General features: G+C 38.6%; 2 protein-coding genes across 8 annotated transcripts in view; one reads left to right on the top strand and one right to left on the bottom strand.

Annotated features, from left to right (window-relative positions):
• si:dkey-97m3.1 (fatty acyl-CoA reductase 1) overlaps positions 1-14,985 on the top strand; it is a 52,406-nt gene extending 37,421 nt beyond the window's left edge. For 3 of the 4 annotated variants that reach the window (XM_051392255.1, XM_051392257.1, XM_051392258.1), the window contains exons 4-13: positions 1,522-1,701; positions 3,361-3,538; positions 5,307-5,351; positions 5,445-5,563; positions 7,134-7,163; positions 7,447-7,514; positions 10,626-10,797; positions 10,881-11,010; positions 11,723-11,850; positions 12,203-14,985. In XM_051392255.1, the coding sequence (XP_051248215.1) occupies positions 1,522-1,701; positions 3,361-3,538; positions 5,307-5,351; positions 5,445-5,563; positions 7,134-7,163; positions 7,447-7,514; positions 10,626-10,797; positions 10,881-11,010; positions 11,723-11,850; positions 12,203-12,365 (1,213 nt within the window). In that variant the 3' untranslated portion in view covers positions 12,366-14,985. The remainder of the gene's footprint in view (positions 1-1,521; positions 1,702-3,360; positions 3,539-5,306; positions 5,352-5,444; positions 5,564-7,133; positions 7,164-7,446; positions 7,515-10,625; positions 10,798-10,880; positions 11,011-11,722; positions 11,851-12,202) is intronic. The other variant, XM_051392256.1, reaches the window with a different exon arrangement.
• Positions 14,986-15,820: 835 nt separating this feature from the next.
• Positions 15,821-21,207, bottom strand: LOC127358817 (endoplasmic reticulum-Golgi intermediate compartment protein 2-like). Of its 4 annotated transcripts, none has more exons than XM_051392264.1 (14): positions 21,055-21,207; positions 19,968-20,170; positions 19,759-19,867; positions 19,567-19,613; positions 19,376-19,443; positions 19,185-19,225; positions 18,679-18,780; positions 18,472-18,567; positions 18,245-18,300; positions 17,866-17,964; positions 17,445-17,542; positions 17,138-17,300; positions 16,449-16,528; positions 15,821-16,323 (listed from the first exon to the last, which is right to left on the bottom strand). In XM_051392264.1, the coding sequence occupies exons 2-14, from the start codon at positions 20,071-20,073 to the stop codon at positions 16,252-16,254; spliced, it is 1,137 nt and encodes a 378-aa protein (XP_051248224.1). In that variant the 5' UTR covers positions 20,074-20,170; positions 21,055-21,207; the 3' UTR covers positions 15,821-16,251. The 4 variants fall into 4 exon arrangements, with proteins under 4 accessions (XP_051248224.1, XP_051248225.1, XP_051248222.1 ...); XM_051392265.1 differs by having other exon boundaries at positions 19,968-20,102; XM_051392262.1 differs by having other exon boundaries at positions 19,968-20,105; positions 21,055-21,206.
• Positions 21,208-24,058: the final 2,851 nt, after the last annotated feature.

The following is a 24,058-nucleotide window of genomic DNA, read 5'->3' as shown; positions in this document are numbered from 1 at the left end:
CTTAGAAACCACTGGTTCCCATAAAGTGTTAATTAAAGTAGTAATGTTCCCAGACCTCCATAATTAATCTGATGATGGGCAAAACCATAAAATTGAGACCCAAGATCTAATAAAGTTGTAATGAAACGATCCTTTTGAGGTGGTACCTTGTAGATCAGATCAGAGCTATGCAGTTCTCTAGTTTTAACATCCAATGATAAGAGCAGAAACAGATGGGTAATGAGTCAGATGCAGGAAGGGGCACAGTGGTGCTTTCCATCGTTTCCTGACCGTCCTGCTGGCACGATGCCCTGCATATGGTCCCAGAAGGCGGTGGGAAGACGGCGTGCCCACACACTGAGCTCGTCCTCTAATAACCACCAACACCACACTCCCTCCTCCACGCAACTGTTGCTCATATCTATGTGTGCTGCCACTAACAAGCTGGCACCACCTAACCACATCCGATTCACGACACACACACTGTCCATCACTGTTCCTGACACACACCTTGCAAGCGCCACCCACACAGAACCAGAGAGGCGTTCTTATCTCGCTGTATCTGTTCAAACTGACCCTCGGTTTTTCTCACTGCCGCTTCGGGCGAAACTGACTTCTGCTCCAGAGCTGACACAGATGCACTGCTGAATGCAGAGGCTTACCAAGTGCTGGACAGAAACTTGGATGTGTTGGTTTGTGGCTTTGCAGGAGGTTAGAGCTGCACGATCCGTCTTCTCCCCGCTCTGCCTATGCACACTTCATCGCGTGGTGTACTGCAGTCTTTTTATTTGATTGTAATTTACAGAGAAATTAGGAACGCTTGGTTTGATGCATCTCCCTACTAATGCAAATACGGCAGAATTGTAAAGACAGTTAGTTACTTAAATTGGTCAAAATCACAAATCCCCCTCAAACAGCTTTACAATTCGAACATACAACATCCTCTCTATCTCCTTAAGGAGGGTGGAGGAAGAAAAAGGAGGAACATCAAGATGTAGAAATACGACTGTATGGCGGTATTAATTGAAATCTGGATTTCATAACGTTTAATTGTGCAGCTCTACTGGCATGTGGAGCCACACAAGTGTTTGCTGAAGTGCTCATGGCTGGATGAGTGGTGGTATGAGCGGAAAACGGTGCTCAGTGAAAATAATGATGAGACTAACACATTTATGAGGATAGCAGATGTTTGCTCTTTTTTCTATTCCCCCCCTCTCTCGTTCTGTCTTGTCCTCTCCCCCTCCCCCCCATTTGGTTTCATGTCTCACCATCCTGTCGTGTCGTTCTGCTCCGGCTTATAATCATGTTTCCTAGTAGTCTGCAAATTCTCATTTGAATGGAACACTCAGGAGTCGGCAAACATAAACGTTCTCGCATGCAAATGCTCAAACAGAAATATTAGCAGCCTGGCAAATACACCCTCAAAGCCTTTTCCCTACACACACATTTAATCTCAAGCACACACTCATACAAACCGTTCACTCCCACACACACACACATCCAAACACTATTTTGACTGTATGTCTCTCTCCTCTCTGGCAGACACGCCCTGCAGCTGAACGTGATCGCCACACAGCAGCTCGTCAGCCTGGCCAAGCAGATGCACCACCTCGAGGCCTTCATTCACATCTCCACCGCCTATGCAAACTGCAACCGCAAACACATCGACGAGGTCATCTACCCACCACCCGTCGAGCCCAAGAAACTCATCGAATCTCTTGAGTAAGTGGACGAAGGGCTGGTTTTTGTGCCCCAAAGATGTGAAATTGTTCATAATATTCCTTACGATATAATTAAAACTATAAAAACTGAACTCAAATCAAACACAATAATATAATTATGATATATTATATATTCTAATATACTAATAGTTTGTAAGACATGTTGTCTGCCACACCTGAAAAGCCAAGTTGTGTCCCCAGTTTTGGTTTTGTTGGGGACTATTTTTTAGCAGCGGATTAATCCACATGTGGTGATCTAGTGAGTATTGGAGACAAATAAACTACAACTTTGTGTTCGTGGTAATAAAGGAACATGTCAGGTGACATGTCAGAGGAATAAGATGTATCAGCATTTGGATACACACACAATACTTGTTACCAGAAATATTCATCTCAAAAGTATCGTAGTAGAGCAAAAACTACAATATTCCCCTCTCTAATGTGGTGAAATAGGAGTATAAAGTAGTGGGAAATTATTTGTTTCAGTACAGATACTAAAACAGTATTTTGTTCTTTTCAGGAATATAAACATGTAATATAAACAGTTCACATCAGTAATTAATGTTTGCTATAAAAGAATTCTACCTCCTAAGGTCAGGAAATGTCTAACAGAACACCAAAACAAGACCAAAAGAAGAATCAGAGCAGGCTTTCGATTACAACCTTTGATACTTCAGGACTGAATGACACATTTGCATCAGTCAGACCTCCAGTTCTAGCCTGGTTCCAAATCACTCAACTACAGCTCACATCTTTTTATTTGTTCAGTGACTCAAACAGAATTAATAGAAAAAAACTGAAGACAAATTGAATAGCAGTTCAGTCTCGTTATCAGTCCCAACCCAGTCCTGAAATTCAGAGAATAATGGTGCATGAATGGGCTACAGAATATAAAATATTGCTTTTACATGTAGCACACAGGAAGCAAGATGTCCTGCTGTGTGTTGAATACCACTAGTGACAGTTTAATTAAAATTGTGGTGATATAGGGAGAGGAAGTTTATCAGCGCTTTTGAAAAGAGCTTTTTACTGCTTTACAACTCATGTCTTAAAAGTGAGTCATTTTTTTGTAACATTAACATTTATTTATCATTTATATTGCCATTTATTGGAATAAATCAATAGGCAGAACAAAAACAGTAGCTAGTATCTTGCTATTTCCGTCAATGCTGATCCACTTGGTATAGAATTTGCATACGGTATTATACCCCTTGTGCAATAGTTGTTCAGTGTTAAAATAAAAGCCCCATAGAGTAACTGCATCTTAACAGGAAGCTCAGGATGACCCTTGCTTTTCAAAATAAAGCCCCCGTTGGCTTGTTAACAGGATGCAAGGGATGCACCTATTTTCTCAAAATAAAATCTCCAGAAAGTATATGCATCTTAACTGGAAACAGAGGCTGTTCTTTCATAATGTCCCTTAGAGTAACTCTCTTAACAGGAAGCTCTGGGTATACTTAGTTTTTCAAAACAAATTCCCAAACCGTGACTGTATTCTCTTTCTCTTGGGATACACACCCAAGTATTCAGGCACACTTTACTAGTCGATGATGATAATACACAAATGTGTCAAAGATCAACATGGAATACAAGAATAATAATTACCACAGTGTCATCCACGCTGTGTTTCTCTGACTAAGCCCTTCATTTCTGTCTTCAGGTGGATGGACGATGGCATTGTGCGCGACATTACGCCGCGGCTCATCGGCGACCGGCCCAACACATACACCTACACCAAAGCCCTTGCTGAGTTCGTGGTGCAACAGGAGCAGGACAAGCTCAACATCGCCATCATCAGACCCTCCATAGTGGGAGCCAGCTGGCAGGAGCCGTTCCCTGTGAGTCCACTTTTCTCTCAGAGTTAAACTACTTTTACATATTATACCGCCTGCTGTTGTGTGTTGTTACTGCTGGCTGCGGTAAATGTTAATCAAATCTTTGAATTGTACTTTTTCTTGATCCTGTGCTCATTATGCGTCCACCTGTGACGGTAAAACGAATGGAAATCAGATATTGATCGATGTAATCCTGCACAGGTCAGTGCCGCTCCCCTGTGGGTTTCATCTTAAGTGTTGCAGGGATTAAAGCAAATTGGTTAATATGTTGGCTGAAGACCTGAGCCATTCAACCAAGTCGTCAAACAGCTGCTTAGGATGGAAGAGTTTTTTTTTAGGGTGGTGAAGAAATGGGACACCGAGAGCGGAGATGCACTGACAGACTGAATGTCACATTGAGGGTGGGAAGTTGAAGAGTGCAGAGAAGTTCATGTAAAGGCTGCACTAAGTTCAACAGAAGACTCAAACTCTGAAATATTTCCATGATTTAAGCTGCTTTCAGTCAAGATGCTGCAGACATCCTGACATCTACACTGTGCACTGACTGCAATAAGTAACGAAATAAAACCAACCACTATATCACATTTAGTCTTTTATATAAAGTAGCATTTTCATGATCTTCAGTTAAGAGTAATTTGTGTCTGGTATCACCAGTTAAAGGCCCAGTCTGTAATTTTTCCACTCTAATTATATGTGAACAAACCTGTAATTGATAAAGAGTTAACTGGCAGACTGAAAAACAAGCATCTAGTGTGTTTCTCAACTGAACATAGTCGCTTTCTGCCTCTGGGAAGTTGTCAAATATGACATGAATCAGTTATTCTGAAAAACAATAGATAAATCAATAATTGTATGTGGCAACCATACTTCCAGTCCTCCTGGAAGATGTTTTTTTTAATCTTGATAGTTGATTCTGTCTTAAGGTCAAATAATATCGAGCCTTTTTACTGTTGTATGCAGTTAGTCGAGAGCTACTCCCCATAGATTCCTGAGCTCGAACCTTCCTGTTAAATAATCAAAGGTACGCGGAGAGATTTGAGAAATGATGCTGCATAGATAAAGTACCAGGAAAAACACAGGGAAGTCCTTGTTTATCTGACGGCAGGATATGTAGGCCTCGTGTGTGCGCGCAGGGACTCTGACGGCAGTTTCTGGCTCTGCGCTCAGCCTTCAGTTGTAAGCTCGGCCTGGCAGCGACTCTTCAAAGGGCCTCGCTCACGCTTGGCCAAGCAATCGCCTTGGCAGCTCGTGCCAGTAGGCGCTGTGAGGCAAGGGGGGTGGGGAGGATGGGACTGCCTGTTTTTATATGTTTGTCTTTATGTGTGGTGTGTTTACAACCACAATGTGTATCTAGTTTTGGCATTTTGTGACTCCATATATTCCTTACATGTATATAATGCAAAATTTAAAACTCTATCTGCCACCTAAGCCTGGCATGAAGCCACCAACAGGATTGTGGTGCTAAGAAACACCTCTGGCACCAGAGCTTATTATTAGAGTCAGGAAAAGACCGCATAATGGGTCTTCAGTACCACACGTTGGGAACTGCAGCAGTCTATAACCAGTGGTTTCATCTATTTTTAATGGGCTCTAATTGAAGTCGACAATCACTGCTACCCGGCCTCCTCTGTTCTCCCACCACAGGAAGCAACGTAACCCTGAAGAGATGATTCAGCACACACGTGTTGTTTGGATCTAATAACTAAATGTCGTATCTGTCTTATGAAAGCTGTCACGTCTCTAAGGATGCTCTCTCTTTCTTACGCCTCAGGGTTGGATCGACAACTTCAACGGACCAAGTGGAGTCTTTATAGCAGTGAGTAAATGTCCCTCTTCCACCATCTCAAAGCTTTTTAAGTGCTCAGAAAAGGTTCGGAGTCCTAAGACCTAAGTGTTTTTCCGCGTTCAGGCTGGAAAGGGGATCTTGCGCACCATGAGGGCCAACAACGATGCAGTGGCTGATTTGATCCCAGTAGACATGGTTATCAACCTCACCCTTGCTGCTGGCTGGTACACAGCTGTACACAGGTCAGTGCCAGACCGAGGCGTTTGTTCTCGAAACTGTAAACCTGGGTCAGCTTAAAGGATATGTTCACAATTTTATTTGATTTTTTTATTGAAAACTATACATTATGGCAGGGGTTCTTTTTAAAACGTAATTCTAGGGCTGCACCATATGGTGTAAAATATCATATTACGATTATTTTGACAGATAAGGATTATTTTTCCATCTGAGTATTGCACATGGCCATATTGCCATTTTGATAATATCTTGATTAATTGTGCAGCCCTACAAAATTCCCTGTTTGTGTTTCTGTTAGTGTTTCCTTGTTGAGCTACAGTAGAGGGTTCTGTTGTAAAAAGACTGAATTTGGAAGACCCATTTGAGTGGTTCAGGTCAGACTGTTCAACCTCATTAATTTCATAAAGGTCTGTATTTTGTCACTTACACTGGAAACTCATTATAAAGAGATCTTTTAATGGTCTGTATGAACCGGACAAATGAGTACAGCTAACCAAACCTGTTGGTCTTCATGTGGGCATCTGACTATTGTTTTAAGACAAACTTGAAAAATTGTGAACCTATCCTTTTTTAAAATAATTATTTTGTTTTTCAGACAAAACACTCACATGTCTATCTCAAAGACGTAGAAACTTAAGCTAATGATAACTATATATGTGTAGATTTGTATTGCATAAACATGTTTATATAGATAAACCTTAATTTGACAATTGTCTATCAAGACTAAAACAGACAATTCTATTTTAACAAAGTCATGGAAATGTATCTGCACAATAAATGTAGATACATTTGTGTTGACTGTGGTGTGTGTGTATACTGTATATGCTGCCATCTTAATAGACTTAAAACTGATGATAATAAGAGAGATGCATGAAGTTGATTTATAATACTGTGGGGCTTCAGACCAGAGTAAAACAACCACAGATAAATAGATCAAAATATTAGTTTTCTTGGTAGAAGAATAGAAAATGTCTTGACCCTGTTTTAAGGACATAAATATGGCACCACCATCCTCTAACATGCATGCAATTGGAAGTCCATTAAAGCTTAACATCTGTCCTTATTATTTAAAAGTCTGAACTGATAAAAGAAAGTGAGTGAAAAGTCATACAAAAATACTAGCTATTTGTGCTGTCTGATTTTTTTATTTTATTTATTTATTTACAGATAAAAGCAATGTGGGGGTAAAACACATCTTTTGTTTATTGGACTTTGGGAAAGAGAACCTATTATGGCAGTAAAAGATGCTACGAGTCATTCAGGCAGGGGAAAAAGTTCCTCAGTCATGACAGAAGTTTTCCTTAGAAACGTCTTACTCAGTTTGCCGAGGGTCAGACTTTTCATGCTGGAGAGAATGTGCCGGAAAATCTGAGCTGACCACTCCCACATTATGTAAGATAACAGATCCAATAAACCTGAAAGCTTTGGGTTTGAGACCTAAATTACATCCAAACATATTTCATAAGGGGGGGTGGGGTAGATCATATCTCACAAATGTAGTAATGCATCAACATTGCCAACTGTTATGTGATTATACCAGTGTTTATGTACCTGACAACCTGTACTTATTTTCAGAAGGAAAACAGAAAAACAGAAAAATATAAGTTAAGTATTGACTCCCGCATTGGAAAATATGTTAAATTTAAGAGGTTAATTTAGTTTCTCAGCCTATATGTATATCCAGTGTCTTGTCAGAAGTCTTTTTTTTTTAAAGGCCTGCATGTGTTGTGTAGTAAAATATACCTGTTTTTTTTAAAATAGGTTTGTGATCATAGCACCGTAGCTTCATAGCTTAAACAGTCTCGTACAGTGCAGTGTTACCAGGAAATGTAGACTAGTACGTATTTTTATCAGCATGATTATGACCTTCTTCTCCCTCACTCTGCAGACCTAAATCAGCTGTGGTGTACAACTGCACGACCGGAGGCATCAACCCGTTCCACTGGGGAGAGATTGGTAGGTACATTGTTTGTTGTCTTGCTTAAAGGTAATAGAAACCTGTCACTGCAGGCGGATATTTATAGAGCTGTTTTTGTCTGCGCCTGCTGGCATCCCACAATATTGTTGTCCCGCTTCACGTTCATCATCACAAATCAATACTCCTGTGTTGTGACATAACGTCCCTGTGATGTAGTTAAGTCGTGTTGTTTGTGGTCAGGGGCTCTTGTGGAGAGTGTCTGCCACCTGCTGGAGAGAGACAGAAGATGGATTTAGATTGATGTGGAGGGGATTAGTGAGGATACTGGAGACATTTTCCTTTTTTTTTTATTATACTAAAGTTCTGGATATATTAGCTAGGACAAAACAGGTTTTCAATTTAAAATGATGGGCTCAATAGACCCTTTTCACTGCAGCCATTTTGACATGAAATATAGGGGAAACACAGGTGTTTTACAATGATGATGATTCTAATTAAGGTTTCATCCCATTTAAGTGTAGCAGAGCCTTTCCAGTGAGCCAACATGCACAATGACTCTGTTTGTCCTGAATGGAACAGAACCTTAATTAGTGTCATTGTTTACCCTATTGTTTAATGTTTAAATTGCTGCTGTGAAAACGTGAAAACTTGTTTTGATGGCCAAATATATCTAGTTATTCTTAAGTCAAGCCACTGGGTCGTATTCCTCCTGTAATCAATGAAAGGAAGTGCTTGAAACTCTACCAATTATGACCACAGGGGGCGCCAGAATCACCAAAAAAGGAAAGTTACTGCTTTAAGGTATCTCAACAATTATTGGATGGATTAACCAAGATGGTACCAGGAGGATTAATCCTACTGACTCTTGTGATCCATGAACCTTTCTCATGAGGCTGACTGTAGTTTTTAAGTGAAACATTTCAACAACAAATCTAATAGATCGCCGTGAAACATAGTACAGTAAAGCGCTGTAATCGGGTCCAAATTTAACTGACCAGTACTTTAGTTTTGAAGGTTCTCGTCAGCAAACCTTGCCAAACGTTAGTACACTAACATGCTAAAATAAGTCGGTTGAGCAAATATCAGGATGTTAACATTGTCGTGGTTGGCGTGTTAGCGTTTAGCTCAAAGCACCACTGTGTGCAAGTACAGACTCTCAGAGCTATCCATGCAGACACATGTTGTCAAGGCACTGATGGGGACATTGCAAATGAGAGGAAATGTTACTTTATCACTTACAATTATTTTTAAATTTAAACCAATTTATAAGAAGTACAAAGATTGTTGATGAACACTGAGCCCTGTTCTTAAAACAATAAAAAAAAAAAAAAAAAAGGGGATTTTGGCCTTTTTTATGCAGATTTATGACGTATTTAGAGTGCATTTGATATGAATCTGTGCTCAGAGCCTGTATGGTTTTTGATAACTTCTTATTTTGAGGGCACAGTAGCGGCGATGATACTGCACATGAAGAGTGAAAACGCTCATTGTTTCCATCCCAGCGGTCATCAGATACAGTGGGATTAGAGGGCTGTGGATGTCAGGCTGGCGGGATGACAAGAGTCTCTCTCTCTCTCTCTCTCTCTCTCTCTCTCTCTCTCTCTCTCTCTCTCTCGTTTCCTCTCAGATTAGCAAACATGCTCCCTTCACTGAGGAAATTGCTACCAGATGGCTCGTTGCAGGATTAGGTCTCATCACTGCAACTCGCTGTTATGAAAGGGGAACCATGTATTCTAATCTTACTGGCCCGAATGACAATTAGGAATGAAGCTAATCTATATCACTGGGTTTTATAAGAGACCAAAAAACAATAGTTGATGATGGAAAATATGAAGAATTTAAAAATACAACTAAAAGAGGAGGGAGGACCTTGTCTCTAGTACAGAGTAGTACTAGACCTCAAAGGGCAGCTCAAGGTTAGCAGCAATACTCACAACCAGGCTGCAAGGGGGCCGGGCCACAGCTGGCTGTCACCTCGGATCTGGTCATCTCGGCCCCTGCAACCACCACATATCTGTTGCCATGGAAACAAACGGTGCAAGGCCTAGTTTGCGTGCTGTGTGTGTGATGTAATGTCTGTGGTCACATGGCTGTGCTCTGTGTCTGTCGATGGCTGCTGCTGGAGAGGAGGAGGAGGGGCTGGCTGTGCTGGCCAGTGGGAGAAGTCATTGTATGGCTCCTCTTTTCTGCCTGATATTTACCCCCCCCCGAGAACCAAAGCTGAGCGTGTTCTGATTTAAGACCAGGATTGGGTTCCTGGAAGTCATGATCCTTGTATAGAAACTAGAATCTGTGTGTTTACCCAGTTCATTGTTCCTGGTCAGGGGATGTTAATAATCTTGGATGTTTGAAATTGCTTTAAAGAATCTTTTTTTTTTAGAGCAAGGCTAACCCAGGTTTATGCCTCTCATATGTTATCATTGCATTTAAGCTATGTATGAGTGAGCTTTACAAAATCTAGAAGGTTTAACACTTACTGCTGTTCTTAAGTTGTTTCCAAAGTCCTCAAGACTCTTCTAACCTGGGTAAAAAAAATATTCTATACACTGCACAATAAACCAAGTTGAAACTCTTTTTTTTTTCTCCTGTGAAACAAATGTACAATGGTTTAATTTAGTTATTTTAATAGTTATACATACATACATACATACATACATACATACATACATACATACATACATACATACATACATACATACATACATACATACATACATACATACATACATACATACATATGAGGCACAAACTGGGGCTGGACAGGTGGGAAGTACAAATACTTCACTACTCTACTAAGTTCAGGTATCTGTACATTATATCTCTTACTTTCAGGCTTGTAACTTTAGTTGTAATGAATTTGAGGGGAATTGTTTTTTGCATCATTGCTTTTCAGCTTCAGGACCGTCGCATACCATGCATAACAGATGTAATGCGACAAAAACAGCATAAGAGATGAAACAAACGAGGGGGAGACTCGGCCCTATTTGAAGTTTTAGTTAGCTGTGCACAGAAACAGCCGGTAGAAACGTCCACCACCTCTGGGGCTAAAGCAAGGCTAGCATTTAGCACTTATTATGAGCCATTATCTCAGAGATGAATGCTGTGTTTTGTTATCTAATTAACCCCCTTTACCCATACACCTTTTGCAGAGCATCATGTGATGTCGTCCTTCAAGAGAAACCCACTGGAGCAGGCTTTCCGCAGACCCAACGCCAACATCACCTCCAACTACCTGATCAACCAGTACTGGATCCTGGTCAGCCACAAGTTCCCTGCCCTCATCTACGACCTCTTCCTGCGACTCTCTGGACAAAAGCCGCAGTAAGACTCTCACTTATCTGTCTTGTACTTGAAAATTAAAGAAGTTCAAGTGTGTGGTAACCTCTGACCCCCCCTCGCTTTAGGATGATGCGTATCTTCAACCGTCTGCACAAGGCCATCAGCCTGCTGGAGTATTTCAGCAGTCAGGACTGGGAGTGGAACTCTGAGAACATGAACATGCTGATGAGCCAGCTAACCCCAGAGGACAGGAAGGTAACTGTACATGCTGGCAGTTTGGGGCCAAATATTTTAACTATTGACCCATCACGTAAGACAGTCTGAACAAGCATATTTGCTCATAAGTCTCATCTGAATGGTCGTTATAAATCTCTTCTAATCCACCTGAAGCTCTGTGTAAATTACAACAAACTCAAAGGACTACAGTGGTAGATTATTACCAAGTACAGTTACTTTATTTTTGTACCATTTTGAGCCACTTTATACTTGTATTTAACTTCATTTCAGATGGAAATATTGTATATATTCTATTTTCTACTACATTTACATGACTGCTATAGTTACCAGTCCCTTGCAGATTAAGGTTTTTCATAAAAACCACATGATCCGTGTAAAATATGATTAATTGCTATAGATTAAACTACCCAGTCGTATACAAAGTACACACTGATGCAGCTGTGTGTTCACTGCTTGTAGCTTCAGTAATAGTACAATAGTAAATCTAGTAATATAACATTCTGTTAAGCAGCTTTCTCCACATTAAGTACTTTTAAGCGCATTTTACTAAGAGAACTTGCAGTTTAGGAAATATTCCCTCTGCTCACTTGAGGCATACTTAATAGTGTTAGGGAGTCTATTGCTCCATCTAGTGAGTGAGAGTGGAATTTCATATTCATTTTTTCAATTAACATTCAACAGCCTTGTGTTTTGTCTCAACACTCTCCTAACAATCTCTTCTATCTTGCAGACATTCAACTTTGATGTGCGCCAGCTGAACTGGCCTGAGTACATCGAGAATTACTGCATTGGCACCAAGAAGTACGTCCTGAATGAAGACATGTCTGACATTCCTGCTGCCAGGCAGCATCTGAGGAAGTAAGTCTATTTACTTAAGAGGCTAAACAGTTTGCATAAAAGTCAACATTTGCATTTTAACTTGTAATAGAATAAAACACTAGGGAAATAAGTTTTTTTTTTTTTTTTCTTGATCACAAAGCTACCATCTGCTGGTGGTGGTGACACTGCATATAAAATAAAAATATGATAAATTATAGCATTGCCCTAAATTATTATCAAACTTACCCATATGATAAGATAAAGGTGTATTCAGGATTCATAACACAACTACATTTTCTGGAAAAAATGCTAATACACTAGAATGTTTAATGTTTTTATCATTATGTCTGTGTTTATAAAAACTCTTTCTTCTCCTTTTCCTCTTTCCCAGACTGAGGAACATCCGCTACACCTTCAACACCCTGTTGGTCGTTTTCATCTGGAGGGTGTTTATCGCCCGCTCGCAGATGGCCAGAAACATCTGGTACTTTGTGGTCAGCCTCTGTTTCAAGTTCCTCTCCTACTTCCGAGCATCCAGCACCATAACCAACTGAATCTTTCTCACCACCTCAAGCCAGAGACGGCAGCACTCATCCTTAGCTGTCAGCAGGACGTAACATCTGAGACTCTGGCCATCCACAAAGGACACTTTAAATCCTCCTTTGAGTGTGGATTAGCAAGGGGCTCTCTACAGGTGGGGGCTGCAGTTGAGTGAAGCACTCAGAAGGGAAAAAAAAGAGGTCTACTAGCCATGAATTTTTTGTTTAGTTTGGAAATCATCAGTACCTGCACTGTTCAGTCACCAGATCCCGTCCAAAAGTGTCGTCATTCATTTTGTACCTACCTTTTTCTTCTCAAAGTGGCCAATTATATATGCAACAATAAGCCTTTTGTGACTTCCATTTTCTTCTCCACATCATTGTTCCCATCCTCTTAAATCTAGGTACATTGCCTTGCCTTGTGATAATTTTTTTTCATACTTGAAATATGGCAGTGCTTCAGTGGAGGACGATTTCTATAAGATTATTTTGGTTCTCTGTTTTTTACTGTGGGGATATCCTATTCCTCCTTTAATATGCAGGTGATTCAGATATCTGTATGTCTTGCATTACGTGTATCTACTGCCTTTTTAAGATTACATCCAAACACTAAGCGGTGGTTATTTGTCTCGAAGATTTTTGAGACTAGTATTAAAGCTAAATTCTGACCACACAAGACAACAGTATCCCAAAACATACAGATCTGCCATCTTCCCTGCTGTTGAGTTTGTCACTTATTTACTATCACATATGATAATGTCAGTATGTCTTTGAACATAAACCTTGTTTGTTTGAATGCTCATCCACTTTTTGCCTGTTTGTACAGCAGTTTGTACTGAAACTAAGTTTACTACTTTTACATCTTTATACTTGCGTCAAAAGCTAGTCTGATGGTAGACCTTGGCAGTGTATTATATATAAATGAGAGTACATCAGAGTCAAGTTTCTTTGTATTGTCCAGTATCACATACTGTACAATGTCTCCCAACTGTTACCAACCAAGCCCAAGTTTTCTTGGGACCAAATACAACAAGGGGATTCTTAAAGGTCAAATGTTAATATAGTAAATCCAAAATCAAAAAGTCCAAGGAATGGGTCCAGTTGAATATGTCCAATATCAATGATTCACATACTTCCATGTCCAAGATTGTTGGTATGTGAGGTTGGAGGACCAAGTAAAGATGGAGGAGACCTAGTCCCAGTTTGTGCCTCATGTATAAGCGTTACATTTGAGACACTGTGGTAACCATCCGTTTCTTTGTAAAATAATTACCCGCAGATGTGTTTAAAAAAAAAAAAAAAAAAAAAAAACCTAGGAGGTAAGACTCTAACCATCTGGATGAAAGATTTATTTTAGTCCTTGAGGCAGGCCTCTGGATACTGAAGAAGTCATGATGTTTGTTATGGCTGACAAAGATCATATATTTATATGTTAGGGGAGACAATAAAAACCGTTCCTGGTGTGAATAAGGAAGCCAATGCAGGGAGGCTACAATTGGTTGATTTGAGTGCTCATTGCATTGTATTGAATTGAAAGCTGGGATTTTTCCAATTAAACCAGGAAAAAGAGCATTTCAGCTTAATTTCTGTATAAGAAAAAAAACATCTTTTTGAAACCGCTTTTGACAGCCAGTAAACTGCACAGAGCACAGTGCAATCACTACACTTAATTTTAATATAGAGTTGAGTGTCATCTGCATAAGAGCAAAACTTCACGCTACAGCTGCAAAGGATTCCTCGGAACTGAAGAATATTGTGAAAAGTAGTGGACCAAGTACGGAGCCCTGAGGGTCACCATACCTTACCTGATGGAGAGATGGACTACTATTTTTAAGCAAGACAAACTGATCTTTAAATTAGTATTACTGGACCTAAATCACAAAAGTGCAAGGTTATAGACGAAAGACTTGAGGCCCTCCCGGTATTACATCCTTGACTCCAGTTTGGAAGATCTGTAAATAGTTGAACTACATATTATTCTTATAGATTACCAAAAATTGTATTTGACTGTTGATTTATGCTTGGTGGGTGTCTTCACAGGATTCCACCACAGAGCTTCCCACAGAGTCTACCAAAAGTGTTAAGTGTGACAGGCAAGTCTGATTTTTACTAAACAAACAAGAAAACTGTGTACAGTATTGTATGTGTTGCAAGGCTTGACTCAATACAAATACATAACAGATATGAGCCTTTATGGGAGAAAAGGGACAAAACTAAATAAATGTTTATGCAAAGCCCTGCCCCTGTCTGTGGTGTAGTCATGGGATTGATTTCAGAGTGAACCGAAATGTCTGCAGTTGTACGAGGTCTGTATGATGAAGTGGTTTCGTCAGAATTTGTTCTTACAGAGCCACAGGGTTTTTATACTGGTGTTGTTCTGGAGTTTTGCTCTTCTGTGTCTGTTCTGACCAAATTTGCAAATTAAACGCGGAGCACTGTTGGTTCAGGAAACCCCAGGGTGGAACTTGTGTTACTGTATATAACAAACAAACAGCAACACGTGACCAATGACTTCATCTTATACTTTCTGCTGTCATTTTCAAAATGTTTGACCATCTTCATTACCTGCTCTGACAACACTTCATTCAAGTCTGCTTTGGCAAAATTAAAATAAAGTTGAAGAGAAAAAGTGCAAGTGTGCCGCAGTCCATTAAACTTTTTTCCAATGACGTGCAAATAGAAGATGTATTCTGATTTTACACATCAAGGTCAGTTTACTTGTCATGGCCATTTTGTTTATTTTTTGTTTCTTCTTCTACTTTCCAAAGTGTGAGCAAAATGCCCCAGTTATTGCAGCTTGGATTCAAAGGCTACCAATTAATAGCAGAAAGTGTCCGCATTATAAAGTGAGTGCATGTAGTTTGAAAGTCACAGGTATTTACCATAGGCACTAACAAAAGATGCTATCTAGCTGCATTATGGGAAATGTAGGATCCAGGGTTTTTGGAGCTTGATTCCTATACTAGAGACTAAAAGTCATATTTAATCTGTCCCCCAATACGAGTACACTAAATCACTGGAGTACCTTTTAAGCTTTTGTGCAGTTACATGGGTTTTAGGGATATTTTTTAACTGTAGAAGAGCTCTAATTTAAGTTATCCTTTTATTATCCTTTTGTTAGTCCTTTTATTCTCTCGAGGTGTCTCCAGGCTTCAAATTAGCTAATTTTCTTTAAATCTCAGGCTATTCACAGTCTTTATAAGCTTGTTAATTTTTCAATACGCTCACTTGCTGCACCTAAAATACTAGTTATTAGAAATAGTCCACCCTTAAACTCTGGAATTTTTAAGTCTTAAAATATGGATTTACACTAAAGGCCAAAAGATGATAATTTACATTTTTCTAACCGCATCCAATGAAGTGGTTCACATTTCAGCAATCCAAGTATTTTTAAACCATCCATTCTTGGGACTTTACTGAAGATTTAAACATTTTCCACACATTAATGCTATGAAATAACTGCACTGGTATTAATTTATGGATATTTTATCTTTAATGGATTTGTGCTATTACAACAAATGTAACAGAAAGCTTACGTTTCTAAAGAAACAAACTCCATCACAAGGAAATAATGTTTAAAAACACATGTATGACTGCAGTCACAGGGCACACATTTTCCTAAAGTGCAATGATTTGATGTGAACTTCACTATTTTCAAGTTAACAGGACTGTCAGACAGACAGCTTAATCCCTTTTCAGTAGAAAAACAATTCAAGACATATGGGAATGTTGACAATTAAAAAAACAAACTGAACAATATTAAATAACAGGAAATCCTCTGACGATTACGCCTTCTCTCCTTCTGTAACTCATACAATTTGTCATCTCCTCACCATTAAACAATGCAAAAGGCAGACTCAGCACTTTAACAATGGCCAAAAGCCTGGTCACTGAAAAACAGCTATTCCTGAGGGACATTGTCAGCCGTCTGGTGATTGTTTAGATTGTTCATCTGGTTGTGTAGCTGTGCACCCTAGAACAGATTTAGCACAAGGAGTTTATTAGATATATTTCCCAGTGAAGTCTCCAGTGATTTTTAATACAGACAGAGAAAAAAGACACATTAGAAACCTGTGTTTAGAATAAGGTAAGACTCACCTCTCTGGGCCGATAGACTCCAAGTTTGAAGCGACAGCAGATGACATCAAAAAAGAAGCCAACGAGCCCATGAAGCATGCCTTTAAAGAGAGAGCAGCACACAGTGATAAATCCATGAATTCAAACACAAATTATATTTTACATTTTAAGTCAAACCTAGATGGAATTACTTCCAATAAATCCTTTAAAGCAGTGTATTTATTAGCTTTACTTTGAAATTAAAAGCACAGAAATCAGGGCTGCGAATCAACTTCAGCTTAACGTCCCATATACATTATATCAACATATGTTTGGGTCATTCTGTGTCAAATCATATGGAGGTTTTTGTTTACATTACTACTTGAATACCTTATGTATATGCTATTTGACACCAAAAATAAATTCTGTTTAATATGTTCAGTAAATTTTGATAGCAAAGTTTGTTGCCCCTGGGAATTTTGTTATTTTCACCCTAAAAAATGCCAAATTTCATGGCTCTAAGAGTTCAATTACTGAAGATATTGAACCCTACAAAGTTTAAGAGTGCAAAAATTAAGTGATTAAATTCAGAAAAAATATTCAACATTTAACAATTAGGTGTCAAAAAGCATATACATAAAGCTTCTTCCGATGTGACATTGTTTATCTGTGTTGTCCCTGTTTAAAAAAACTAATAAAAAAAATAAGATTTCAGGTCAAACCAAACATACCTGTTGTGGAGAATATACCCCCGATTATGCCGCACAGTCGCACCAGGAACTGCCACGCTGGCATGTGCTGTTCACTGACCGTCACCATCAGAGAGCTGGTGTCGTACTTCACAAAGATGCCGGAAACACCGTGGCTGCCCGCTGCGTGGTTTATCACCCGCTCCTTAGAAACAGACAGCAATGGTGGTCAGTGTTGTCCCGGGTTTCTCTTAAACTCTCCCTCCTCTTGTTTCTTTTATTTTTGTTACGAGACAGCTTTGTAAAAGATGGTGTGGTATTCTTGAGATTTAAATCCTTCTTTACTCACCCGCTCAGTCACAGAAAACTGGTGTGTGTCTGCAGATATCTTGTATGTGTTCAGTCTGGTTGGAACCACTGTGATGAAGTACTGGAACATCTGGTTATCTGTAGTAAAACACAGGAATAGTATGTGAAAAATCATAATATTTTAGGTGCTTACATCAATTTCAAGAAGGAAAAACATGTCAACTACAGCTGAAGCAACTTAAAATGAAACTTAATCAACTCCACCATCATGCTATCTGTATTATTTCCTATAGTACCTTCTTAGCAGTGACCATATGAGGTGAGCTAAGGAGAATTTGGGTCAACTCACAATTCAACTAAAACTCCCAACGCGTCATTAATTCTGCAGAAAACTGTGGTAGGAAACCACTCCATCTTGTGTTTTATCCTCTCCTATCTCTTGAAAAATAGCAGTAACTTACTGTTATAGGTGATTTTCTCTGTGCCGTCCAGAGGATTGATAATGCCTGGTATCTCCTCTCCAAAAGATAAATGGTCTATTCGATGGGAGAAGTTGTACGCTGTAATGCAAAGATGAGAGGAAGCTCCGGTTCAATCAAGTCCTTGGGGAATCGCTGAACAAGCTCTAAGTGAAACGGCCTGTATATAGTGCTGTTTGAAAGATTACTAATAATGATCTTAAATGCAACATTTAATAGTATTATTGGTGTAAAAACCTGCTTTCTTATTCAGTAAATGAAATGTCCTCAGGAAGATATATGCAATGTCAGCTGAAAAATGCTCTTTTTGCTGTCTCCTCGTTTTTCAAATCAAAGCATAATCAGAAAAAGAGTTACGCACTGTCATGGCTCACGAAAGCCGCAATGTGGGCATGACCCTGAGGATGGTGAATGGGCCTGAAAAAGACAAAAGCAGCACAAAAGAACTGGCATCTTTATAGTTTTTTGTACTTACACAAATTCTACAGCTAGATTCATCATAAAGAATTTACAGCAGTCTTTAAATGGAGCTGAACAATCTTTAATTATATCTGTCAATACCTCTTGACAATACCTATAGTTTCTTACTTTCCCACAGTGATGTGCAGGTTTCCTGCCACCTTGTTGACATAGACGTGCCCATGTATCCTGCAAGCATTGAGCGGCTCCATAGAGGCATCCTCCCTACACACACACAGTTATTGAGCACATCATTTAACTCCCTAATTGTTTATCAGAATCTCTAACAGGCTAAAATTAATGAAGACCTTGTTAGTTTGCATGCATGAAACTGACCTCGGAGGCAGGGCAGTGGGTCCTCCTTTGAGAAGAGTTTTGTAAAGGACTTCCTGAAGAGAGTGTTCCTCTCTCAGCCTGCTCTGTATGAGAGTCAACGTCCTGAGGGCAAAAAAACAGGTTGGCACCAAACTGTAACTGGAATGTACTTTTGCAAGTTTCTCTGACTGCTGCAAACACCTGAGCGCTTCAAAAACAATCTCAGAGAGGAAGAGGAATGTTGTTGTACCAAACCTGTAATGACTTATTCCAGTTTTTCTACATAGTTTCAACTTCCCCCTGGCCACAAAATCACCTTAAATACACTTTTTAAGGTCTTTAAAATGATAATTACAATGTAAAATTAAACAAATTCAATAAAAACAAGACATTATGGACATTTTAAACTAAATCTAAGACATACACCAGTGTACTTAATTATACGGAAGCCTTCAAATTTGATACGATAATTTTAGACACCTTTTCTTTGTTACAGTATCTCCCTGTGTGATTTCATGAAAGCTTACCTTTGCCACAGTCTCTGTTGTGGGGTCAGTTCAAAAATAGCCTGAACAAACAAGAGAGAGAGATGCAGTTGTGAAAATCAGTAAAAAAGAAAACCAATTTTAATCTGTGTTTTGCACAAAAAATAAATTTAAAAAAACAGTTTAAGCAGAATCCAACCCAACCTGAGGTTTGGAGATGTTGCTTTACTCACAGGCTCGTACTGGAGGCCGTTGGATGTGATCATGGTCTCAGCCAGGTCCAGAATATCTGCTCCAACATCTGCGATCACAGACATAAAATGCATGTGACCGCTGCATTAACTGACACATATTTACATCTTTAATGCACTTACAGTAAGTAATTTAAGGCATGTGAATCACAAAGAAGGAGGGGGATACTCACGCTGGCATTTCATGGCGACTGTTATGTCAATGTTTATTCTCAATTTACTATGAATGATAAAAGAAGAAGGGAATAACGTGTGTTTAAGAGTAATTTCCTGGCACAAATTGTAAATGTAAGCATATAAGAAAGTGAATAAAAGTTAAAAGGAAGTCACAGAACAATTTTTTTGGGGGGGGGGAGTAAGTTTACCTGGAAAAATCCTTGTCAACTTCATAGTCATACTTCATCCAAGTGTCTCTATAAACAAAGAACTCAAGGATGGCCAGAAGTGCCATGGCGCTAAAAGCTATCAGGGACACTGTGGGTGAGACAGACAGGGAGACAGGGTGGTTACTGAACTTTCACACCAGGTGTATCGGCAAAAGACTGACATCTGTACCGTCAGACGAAGGCCCCACCTGTTCCTCCGGAGGCTGAGGTCTCCACGTAGCTCTCTGACACTTTGGGGAAGGCGTCGAGCTCCTTCACCAAGCTCAGGGCTTTCTTTCGTGACAGACGCCTCATCTTCAGGTTCAGGGTCTGTTCTTCTCCACCTCCTCCATCACAAGTAACACACGATGCATTAGTGTTTCATTCAGGACCCCCAGACTGCAACCTACAGCTTTATAATGGTTGTTTTTACAGATACGAATAGACATTTACAAAATGATAATGAAATCTAGACTAATAAAATTCAAATATAAGGAAGTATAATCCAAAATTAATCATTTGCACATAATTAATAACATTATATCCAAAACTGTCTGCTTTCTACCACATAAACTGAGCAACACTGATGCTTGTTGCAGATGCAGACCTCTTAAAACACTCTTCATTAGTAGTTTTCCTGATTTATGACTAAATACTGCACTGTTTCCAAGTATCTGCAATTTCCTGAACAGATTAGCACAAGTAATAACAGTTATTTTGGCATTTTCAAATATTTTTCTAAGTCTTTGTTGCCCAAACTGAGTTTTTATAAATAGTATTTCACATTATAGTAAATTACTTTAATTTTACAGTAGTAAAATTAAATCAAAATACATATTTTATTAGAAAAAAAAAAGGTGTTAAAATGTATAACCTTCTGTTTTTTTTTTTTTAATTTATTTTAAAAATAAATGTATGTTGTGTTCATATTGTGTGTTTACACACATTAGGTTGTCAATAATATTACATCGGATTATCTAAATCGTAGTCATATATAATATAACACCAATGATTTTAATATTTTGAGTCATTATTGTTTGATAAAATAGTCTGAAAATATCCTGCACTCCACACTAAATGTCCATAATAACATACTAATATACAAATGTTACAAAAACAGCATCAGACACGATAGAAGATTTAAAAAAATTGAAAAATGATTTCTTTACACTCAATATTGAGTCAGAGATATAAAACCTAAACAGTATGAGCATTAGAGATGAAGATATTAACCGTCTCCCTGCAGCAGCAGCAGCGATCACTGCTCTCACACCACGTATTTATTATTGATCTTACCTCTTTTATTTATAGTCAGATGTTACATAAATATCTCTTGAAGCCATTCTCCACATGTTATACCTGCTGTTTGAAGGACACCTGAATTTTAGTACACCTTGACACGTCCATGGTGCTAACAGAGATGGAGGGAGGGAGGGAGGGAGGAAGCAGGGGAGGATGAGCTTCTTCCTTGTTTTGGGTAAATCGTGACGTCAGTGCGTAGCGTGCGCGCCCCGCGTCAGCGTGAACGCGCGGCGAACAATGTCGCTCTTCAGACAGGAGGTGGCGCTTTAATATCAAAATGCTGCCTCTTCTTGTAATAAGACTTGTAATAATAATAATTGTAATAAAATATAGTGTTTTGTTTTACGCTTTATTTTGAAAAGACAAAAAAAACTTAATTAAAGTATTCAGATAGTATTATTAAATTATTAAAATACTGTGTTACAACTAAAAACTTTGAAAATGTTACTCAATTAAAAGTATGTATGTGTAATCAGGAAAGTGTAAAGTATTAAAAGTACACACATACTATTATATATAATGTCATTAGGTTATTATTAGTCGTGCGTTAATATAAAAGCAAGATTTGACTGTTGTAGTTGAATGAGGTGACGCTGTTTTTTAAAACTATTTTCTACAGGACTGCAACTATTATTTTAATAATGAGGTTAATCTGATGATTATTTTCTCCATTAATTACCTGATTGATTGTTTGGATGGTAAAAGTACAGAAGATACTGCCATCATTACTTCCCAGAGGTCAAAGTGGCACCTTCACCACCTTTTCCCAAACAAAAGTCTACAAGTCAAAATCATTAAAAAGAGATTAAATCAATTCAAATGATTACATTGATTTAATTCAGTCGTGGATCCATAACATGTTTTTTGCATGAATAATAACATAAACGATTATGAAAAATTTTCTGTCAATCCACTAATAGATCAATGAGCATTTAAAAGAAAACATCATATATTATGAGCACTTCATACATTTTTAATTCAAAAATCTTAATTTGTAAAGTAACTAAAGCTGCAAATAATTGTAGTGAAGTAGAAAGTACAATATTTCCCTTTGAACTGTGGTGGAGTAGAAGTAGAAAGTGACTTGAAAAGAAAAGACTCAAGTAAATAAGTACCTAAAGTTTGTACTTATGAGTTTACCATATCAAATAAAGTGTTACTACAATCTAATAGCCCAGTATTTGAGGAAAATATAATTAAATTGGGCATATAACTTCTTATTTCCTCACTTTCCCCTAGTTCATTCTCCCCTTGTTCCTATTCTCTTATATGTTTGAATATGCTCAGTGTGTACAGCAACACTTAAAACTGCAGTTTATGTAATGCAGTCAGTGGTTAGCAGTCACATTTTGAAATGACCTGACTAATTAGTATGAATAAAAGCAGACAAGATGGGCGTTTGTTTTTTAATATGTATATTTATAGCCTCAGTTTGCAGTGAAACCAAAAGCCAACACAGCAGAATTTTGCTCAGACGACTTATAGCTTACTTTCACTTTCCATATTTTGATATAGAAGTCACTTTTCTTTCCTTCTTTAATGTAAGTTATAGCTGCACGTGCATTAACCAATCAAATCATGTAATATTAGAGCTTTCATGATGTTTTCTCAGTTGGTTTAAACTGCCCTTTTTCTCCACTTTGAGATCACAGGATTCATGTGAGAAGTAAAGAAGTTGTCCACAGCCATTCATCAGCAGTAACACTAACCCCTCTTGAGAAGCCCTGACCTCCACTTACAAGGCGTAATTAACTTCCAGCAGACATGTGGTGGATAACTGCACACCAGACGTGAAGTTGCACTGCTCACACCAGGCTGACAACAGAGAAAAAAAACCTAATGTGAAGACCTGATAATGATCTACTACAACCAAGTGGAGCAAGGCAGCTATTATCAACCTGAGGACAAAAGGGAATGTTTACATCTCACTGCAGGCTAAGATTAAAAAATAAATAAAAGTCAGACTGAGATCTGCAAATGAACTGGGTGAATCACATGTGTTTCCTGTGCTTATATCAGCCGCTGCATGCACCAAGCCTGCTTGCCTATGCAGAGCTGCACAGATGGGCGTGTGGGGGGATGGGTGCTGTCAGCTCGCAGATCAAGCTGTGGGTCGGTGGTCCCATTGCTATTCACCGCACAAGCACGTAGGGCATGTCAGACACGTTCCACATAGACATACCAGGGGTTTTGATATTGTGTTTTTTTGGTGCCGTTCTGCAGCATGAACAGAGAACTGGCTTGTCCATATAGGGAAAGGTGTGAGAGCACAAGGAAGATGAACTCTGCAACTGTGCAGATATTCTGCTGATAGAGCAGTTTTTGATTGTGCGGCATAATTAAGCTTTTTTTTTTATTTCTTTATATCGTATCAGCAGCGTTTATAGCTTACTGATTAGTAAGTGCAGAATGGTGCTGCACATTTGGAAGTAAGGTGCTAGTTTCAGTCAGCTAAAGCACTTTTTACACAGGGTTTGACAACACTTTATGTATTTTTTTACTGATGTTTAAGCATAAATGCATGCTCATCTAATCATTTTCAACCATGCATATTGATCATATGGCGTATTTTATGAAGATTTTGGGGTTCTGGACTATATTTAAGATAAACTTCTACATGAGTTTGTACTGATACATTAGGTTGAAGGGGTTAAATGATTACATCCGCTGACATTTATCAGCAGTAACATGTTAAATATATATATTTTAAGACACGTTTCACTCACATAATGCTAATTCAAATAATAATATACTACTAAGGCCTGTGAGGCTCATCATTTTGCTTTATTTTAAGTCTAAAAATCATCATATTTTGCTGAGTATATAGTCTCAAATTGTCACATTGACAAAAAAAAAAAAAAAAAAAAAAAAACCCAAACCAAAACCATTATGTCATTTCTTTGTTGGAAAAAAATAAAGTTTGTGTCTATTGTTGGTTTGCCCACACAACCAGATGGAAATGAGTAATTTGGAAACTGACGTCAGAGGTGGGATTGCC

This window comes from Dicentrarchus labrax, unplaced genomic scaffold (assembly GCF_905237075.1).
Source record: "Dicentrarchus labrax unplaced genomic scaffold, dlabrax2021, whole genome shotgun sequence".
Taxonomy (NCBI): Eukaryota; Metazoa; Chordata; class Actinopteri; family Moronidae; genus Dicentrarchus; species Dicentrarchus labrax.
This window is presented reverse-complemented; position numbering and strand designations above follow the sequence as displayed.

Excerpts from the sequence above, each read along its gene's own strand:
- LOC127358817 (XM_051392264.1), bottom strand. The coding sequence starts at position 20,073 with ATGAGGCGTCTGTCACGAAAGAAAGCCCTGAGCTTGGTGAAGGAGCTC. Across the intron at positions 19,868-19,967 it reads CTCAGCCTCCGGAGGAACAG|TGTCCCTGATAGCTTTTAGC; the intron begins GTGGGGCCTTCG and ends TCTCACCCACAG. Across the intron at positions 18,568-18,678 it reads CCCACTGCCCTGCCTCCGAG|GGAGGATGCCTCTATGGAGC; the intron begins GTCAGTTTCATG and ends GTGTGTGTGTAG.